At 41.6% G+C, this 6926-nt stretch overlaps 1 protein-coding gene across 1 annotated transcript; it reads left to right on the top strand.

Moving 5' to 3' along the window:
* The first annotated feature begins 1212 nt into the window (after positions 1 to 1212).
* On the top strand, positions 1213 to 6562 carry dnajc19 (DnaJ (Hsp40) homolog, subfamily C, member 19). Its single transcript, XM_061683010.1, has 6 exons — positions 1213 to 1350; positions 1607 to 1658; positions 1735 to 1808; positions 6071 to 6150; positions 6255 to 6325; positions 6402 to 6562. Exons 1-6 carry the CDS (start codon positions 1348 to 1350, stop codon positions 6470 to 6472), a joined length of 351 nt encoding a protein of 116 aa, XP_061538994.1. The 5' UTR covers positions 1213 to 1347; the 3' UTR covers positions 6473 to 6562.
* Positions 6563 to 6926: the final 364 nt, after the last annotated feature.

Here is a 6926-nt window from a genome sequence, read left to right as displayed (position 1 = left end):
TCCGGTCTCCCGCACGCTACCTGCTCCTACGGATCACACTCACGTCTTAGAATTCTTGACCTGGCGCTTCTCCCTAATAAACCGCTTCCAACTGCTTCCTCGGTCTCAGTCTGCTTTTGGGTCCGGTCCAATACCGTTTGGTACATACCGTGACAGTAATCCTTGTTCTTTTCCAATGACGTTGCTGGGACATCCCTTTACCTCCTCAGTTTTGAAATGTATCACTCAGATGAGCTTTTCTGTGGTTCTGACAAAGATGAACATGTTCCTCAATTTCGGCGTCCAAAAACCCACGTTCATAGAATCCGGACACGATTGAAAACTATATAGATGTGATGAACTATTATTATTGTTGTTTTCTAGTGATGTTTGAAGTAATTCTGATGATGTGCTTGCTCTCGGTTTGGCCCGGAAAATGAGATTGCTCGAGCGGAACCATTTAAAAATTGGAAAATGGCCTGTTTAAACATCACATTTCCGTCTGAACTAATATGAAACATCCTGGCATTTTTCTACCAAGGAGTGAAGGTTTCGGTCACACGTTTCCTGTTGATTTACATTTATTTCTGGACAGGTAAATTTGAGCTGATTTGTGAGATAAGAAAATCCTTAATCCTCATCCGATTCTTACAAACTACAGCTCATTTGATTCGTGTTTCTATCCAATGATATTGTCTATTTTGACAATCGACCATTTCTTTTTTTTTTCTTTTCCCTTTTTTCAAATGTTGTGTATTGGTATAATATGCTTTGGCGTTGACAAAACAGTAGCCCTCATAAAAATGGGTTGAGAAATGAGCAAATTACAATTTAATTTCAGTGTCCACGCGTTGCCCCGTCGACCTCCCAAACATGGCCGCCAAGTAGGCACGTCACTTTGGGTCCTGCGTCGCGGGAAAAGCAGGCTACGCAAATGTAACGAGATGACTGTCCCAAAACATGTATCACATTTGTACGAAATAAAAACAAAAACAGTTTGTTATGCTTAGGGGAAGGAGGTTTTGGACGGGTTAAGGTGAGGATTAGTGTGGGTTAGGGTTCGTGGGAAACATTTAACGCCGCCAAACTCACATTTTTCCCAGTCTGCAGTCTGAAGCAGTAGGGCGTGTTCTCCAGGGATATACCACCCAATCATAGTGCAGCGGTGCGTGTACTGGAGCCAATAATATTGGAGCAGGGCGTGTCCTGCCTGGAAACTAAGTGGGAATCCTATTAACGCAGACGGACCTGGATTTTGTTGGGGTTTTACGACAATTTCTCACCATTTCCGACATAAACACACGGACGTCAGTCAACATGAGGTCAAAAGTTATTATCCTCATCTGTTCTTAACGAAAGATAAGTGATATGGCAAGTATACGTTTGTATTACGTTATGGCACGAAAACAAACTTTCTCTTAACTTCACAAAATGTCAAGACGTGATGGCAAGGCTAGCATTAGCACGTCTTTTAAGCGATCCGACGCGAACGATAACGTTTGTGTGTCAATTGTCCTTTATTTATTTATTTTTTTGTTGACATTCCGTCTTAAGAATCCGTTCACGCGTATGGACATGACGTAGCTCGTTTGTCGTGACTCTTACCTGCTTGCCGGTGTCTCCTCAGGCCGGCTCCATGGTGGCAGCGGGGCTAGTTTTGGCCGCAGCTGGATTTGCAGGCAAGTACTGGAACTCTTGGTGTCTTTGTCCTTGCGTTCCCTACCCTGGCATGCTCTTCTCCGCTCCATCACCCAGGTCGCTATGCCATGCGGGCCATGAAGCAGATGGAGCCCCAAGTGAAACAGGCCCTTCAGATCTTCCCAAAGAATGTAAGAACTTATATGAGCTTATTTCTTTCAAAATGTGTTCCACTTGATTTGAGAAGACTTCATCTTCCCAAAATAGTCTGTCCACGGCAGGTGAAGGCATCAGCGTGCGGATGAGCACAATGATTGCATTATGCAGTCGATAATTAAAGAAACACTTAATCAGCCATTGGCATATATCATAAATAATAAAATATATATTATAGACTATAATATATATATTATGTATAATAAAAGACCACTTGGTAGGTCGGATTACTATTTCATGACTGTAATTGCTCACTCATACACATCTGAACACATTGATGACTCCAATTTCAGCATGAGCATGGCGACGTCATCACGTCGCATACGGAACGTCAACATGACACATGGAGTAAGGGCGCACCCTCAGATTTGTACTTAACACCCCCACTCGCACTAAGATCAGTGAGTTAGCTGAAAACAAAATAGGCAAATACATCCTGTAGTCCATGCATTTAGGAACCAAACAAATTCCGAACGCATTTTCTCGACTTAAGCCTAGCGGCTGGCTTAGTCAAGACACCTGCAACCATTTGCTCAGTTGGACAGTATTCCAAGATCAGCTTTCCACTAATTACCTGCTCCCTAATAAAGTGGTACTTGACGTCTATGTGCTTGCACCTTTGCCCGCTTAGTGGGTTTCTAGCGAGTGCAACGGTACCCTGCTTGTCCTCATACGCTTTGTTTTGTGTGTATTGGTATTTGTCAATGCCTTTTAGTAGATGTTCGAGGTGCATTCTTGTATGGCTGATGCTGGGGATATGTACGGGTAGATAAAGCTTCTGTTGTTGTGGTTTTCTCGTTTTCCATCAGATGAGCGCGCTTCCCTCACTCATGCTGACACAATACCCTGTCATACTATGCCTGTCTGTTGTATCTGACGCCCAGTCCCCTTTTTCATGCACATGGACTCATGGTGTGTCTTGCTCTGGCAGTGACCGCACCACACCTTTCTGGAGCATTCTTTTGACTTATGTCCTTTTGTTCCGCATCTATAGCAAGTTAGGTCAGCAGCATATTCATCTTTCCTCGTCAGTGGACTTCTTGTTGGTTTTCATTACGTTATCTGAATGCTCTGCGGGTTTCATCTTCTCCGCTTCTTCGTAAATCCTTAGCCCTCTCTTGAAGTCTGGGAACGTAATAGTATCTTCGTACTGTGTTACATGTACAGGTAATGGTTTGAAGGAATCTGGTAAGCCGTTAAACATCATGGCTACGGTCAGTCCATCACTCATGGTCTCACCCGCATCTCCCAAAGCAGTAATGAGGTTCTCCGTTCTGATCATATAGTCAGTCACAGTTTCATTAACTGTCATGCTTAGTTTGATCAATGATGTGTACAGATTTATTATTCTTGGCTTGCTTTTTTTTTCCTGAATAATGTTCTCTCAGAATTTGCAGGGCTTTCCTGCTGTCATCAGCTGCCTCGTGCCTGATCGAGGCTCTTATCATCCAACAATTCTAACAGTCAGTCAGCACAACAATCAGCATTTGTAGCCCCATCTTGAGCAAGCTGACCTTCAGAATTGTCTCTTTTAGTTGACGAATGTGCAAGTGGCCTAGGAATCTAGTTTCCCACAGCTCATACTTACCTTCAGAGCCATCGAATAAAAGCTGTGCTGTGCCGACACATCACGACATGCTCCGGTTCCACCTCTCGAGCGTGGTGACGTCATCACGACATTTACTACCGCAACACATGGCGTAAGGGCGACCCCATAGATCAGTACTTAACATATATAATCTGTGATTTATATCTTCTTTGTTGATTTGTATATTTTGACTTGCTATCTGCTCGTCTTTTTCTGTTAAGCATTTTGTGTATATTTCCTGAAAGAGTGGGATCAGTAGTCGTGTTTTATGGCTAATATACAGTGCCGTGACAAAGTATTTTCAACCCAATGGGAATATCCGACAAATATACCCCAAGTGAACTTAAAATGCTGTTTTAAAATGATTTCATTTATTAAGGAAAAAAATTGTTAAACTTACCTGGCCCTGTGTGACAAAGTAATTACTCCCCTTGTTAAATCATGAATTAATTGTGGCTAATCAAATTTTTGGTTAATTTTCACTGATCACACGCAAGCATATTACCTCCAGAGCTCTTCAATTAAGAAATCACTTAAACAGAATCTGTCCTGACAAATTCAAGACAGACAAAAGATCTAAAAAAGCTGCAACAAAATGACACGCTCCAAAGAAATTCCAGAATAGACGAGAAATAATCGACATCTATCAGTCAGGAAAGTGTCACAAAAGCCATTTTGAAAGCTCTAGGATTCCAGCCAACCACACCCATTATCCTCACAAGGAGAAAACGTGTAACAGTGGAGAACCTCCCCAGGCGTGGCCAGCCAATAAAGATTACCCCAAGAGACCGGCAATGACTCATCCAGGAGGCCGCAAAGGAACTCAGGACAACTTCTAAAGAACTGCAGGCCTCCCTTGTCTCAGTTAAGGTCAGTGTTCATGACGCAATAAGGAAGAGACTGGGCACAAATGGGATCCATGGCAAAAAAAGAACTAAACTAAAACGTACTGAAGTTCGAGAAAGAACATAAAGGCTCGTTTTACTTTTGCAATAAAAACACGTGAATGATTCTCAAGACTTTTGAGAGGCCATTATATGGACTGACGAGATGAAAGTTGAGCTTTTTGGAAGGTGTGTGTCTCGTACATCTGGCGTAAATGTAGCACAGCATTTCAGAAAAAGAACATCATACCAACAGTCAAACACGGCGGTGGTAGTGTGATGGCGTCGGTCGACTTTTCTCCTTCAGGGCCCCTGGACAACTTGCTGTGATTGACGGAACCATGAAGTCTGCTCTATAACATTAAATCCTGAAGGAGAATGTTCAGCCATCAGTTTGTGACTTCAAGCTGAATGGAGCGCACTTGGGTTCTGCAGTAGGAGAACCATCCAAAACACACCAGCAAGTCAGTTCTGAATGGCTTAAAATAAATACATAAATAAAGGTTTTGGAGTGGACTAGTCAAAGTCCGGACTTGAATCCAATTGAAATGCAGTGGCATGACCTTATAAAGGCCGTTCATGCTCGAAACCCCTCCATATTTGCTGAATTCAAACAATTGTGCAAGGAAGAGTGGGCCAAAATATCTCCACTGAGATGTGAAAGACTCATTGCCAGTTCTATAAAACGCTTGATTTCAGTTGTTGTTGCTGAGGATGGCCATTACTTTCTCACACAGGGCCAGGTAACTCAATGAAATCAGCATTTAAAAACAGAATTTTAAGTTTACTTGGGTTATATCAGTCTGATATTTACATGTTTGATGATCTTAAACATTTGTGTGGAAACTGCAAAAATATAATTTGAGAAGGGGGCCAATATTTTTTCACAGCACTGTACATAATAAACCTAAACAAGTCAAGATTCAGTCATTGCACTTCTTTTTTTCCTGAGCAGGAATGAAGTACTGTAATTTCTTGTGTATAATGCGCATCTCCAAAGTTGACCAAAATTCTGGAAAACCCTTCGATGGGTAGTGCATTTTTACAATGCATGATTTTGCTTCTACCCATATGATCAAAACAAAGTATCTGCATTTTCTTAGTTTTTAAAAGAATTATTCTGAAGTTAAGCATTTCATTTGAACTTTTTTTTTTTTTTTTAACTTGCTCTTATTTTGAAATTCACAGTCCTACTTTTAGTTAATAAATCAGAAAAGACACAGTTGTGCTCATGTTTGATTACCCAAGCAGAATTTGTAAGATGGGTACAATTCTTCAAAGAAAACATGGACCAGGCGGTTTTTTTAATGGGATTCAAATTAAAGTCAAGCATTTCAGAAAATCATAATCACTAAACAAAACATAAACATAAAGAAATTGATGGTTGTTGTTCATTCATATTAAAAAACATTTTCACAAAATCTGCCACGGTATGTAAACTTATGAGCATAACTGTCCATATATGCAGTCATACGTACCCGTCATATTGGGATTAAAGTGGAGGCAACACCTTTTTTATAACCACTAGGTGGCTGTGGCATTTTGGAATGAAAGTGTAAATGTTTTTCATAACCACTAGATGGCGGCATACATTTATAAAATGTTTTTCCATTTGCCCCTACACCTATGTATAATGCGCACTATTGACTTTTGAAATTTTTTTTTGGAGGGGGGCGCATTATACGAGAAATTACGGTATTTGTTTCCTTCCAAAGTTCACAAAGATGTTGGCTCCAGTTGACTGAATTCATTCTTTATTCTGTAGGCCTTCGGAGGGGGTTACTATCGAGGTGGTTTTGAACCAAAGATGACTCAGAGAGAAGCTGCATTGGTTTTAGGTGTAAGGTATGTTAAGTCTTTGGTAGTATTTAGTCTTGTTTTGCATGTTTTTTTGGGAGAGTTGTGGGTGTAACCTAGATCGCTTCATGATTGATTCTATTATCTTTCAGTCCAACTGCCAGTTGGAATAAGATCAGAGAGGCCCACAGAAAACTGATGATACTAAACCACCCAGACAGAGGTAGGTGGAAAGGTTAACTTGATTTATGGAGAATGCATCCAGGGCACAATTCACAAATATTCTTGTGTTCTTGCAGGCGGCTCTCCCTACCTAGCAGCAAAGATTAATGAGGCTAAAGATCTAATTGAAGGCCAGGCAAAGAAGTGACAAGACTGGCCCAAGCAAATTTACTAATCTTGTTGCACATGAGAAATAATTTTGTTTGCAAATAAATCACATTGTATAAATTGAACCATTGTGCCCGGGTTCAATCCCGGGCCCCGCCTGTGTGTAGTTTGCATGTTCTCCCCGTGTCTGCGTAGGTTTTCTCCGGGCACTCCGGTTTCCTCCCACATCCCAAAAACATGCATAAATTGGAGACTCTAAATTGCCCGTAGGCATGACTGTGAGTGCGAATGGTTGTTTGTGTCTATGTGCCCTGCGATTGGCTGGCAACCAGTTCAGGGTGTACCCCGCCTCCTGCCCGATGACAGCTGGGTTAGGCTCCAGCACGCCCGCGACCCTAGTGAGGAGAAGCGGCTCAGAAAATGGATGGATGGATGTTTTGTGGGTTTTAGGTTGAGTATCACAATGTTCTCAATGTCACAAATGTTTTTCTTTT

The sequence above is a fragment of the Phycodurus eques genome, chromosome 8 (assembly GCF_024500275.1).
Source record: "Phycodurus eques isolate BA_2022a chromosome 8, UOR_Pequ_1.1, whole genome shotgun sequence".
Classification (NCBI taxonomy): Eukaryota; Metazoa; Chordata; class Actinopteri; order Syngnathiformes; family Syngnathidae; genus Phycodurus; species Phycodurus eques.
The sequence above is the reverse complement of the archived record's forward strand: the minus strand, read 5'-3'. Positions and strand labels throughout refer to the sequence as shown.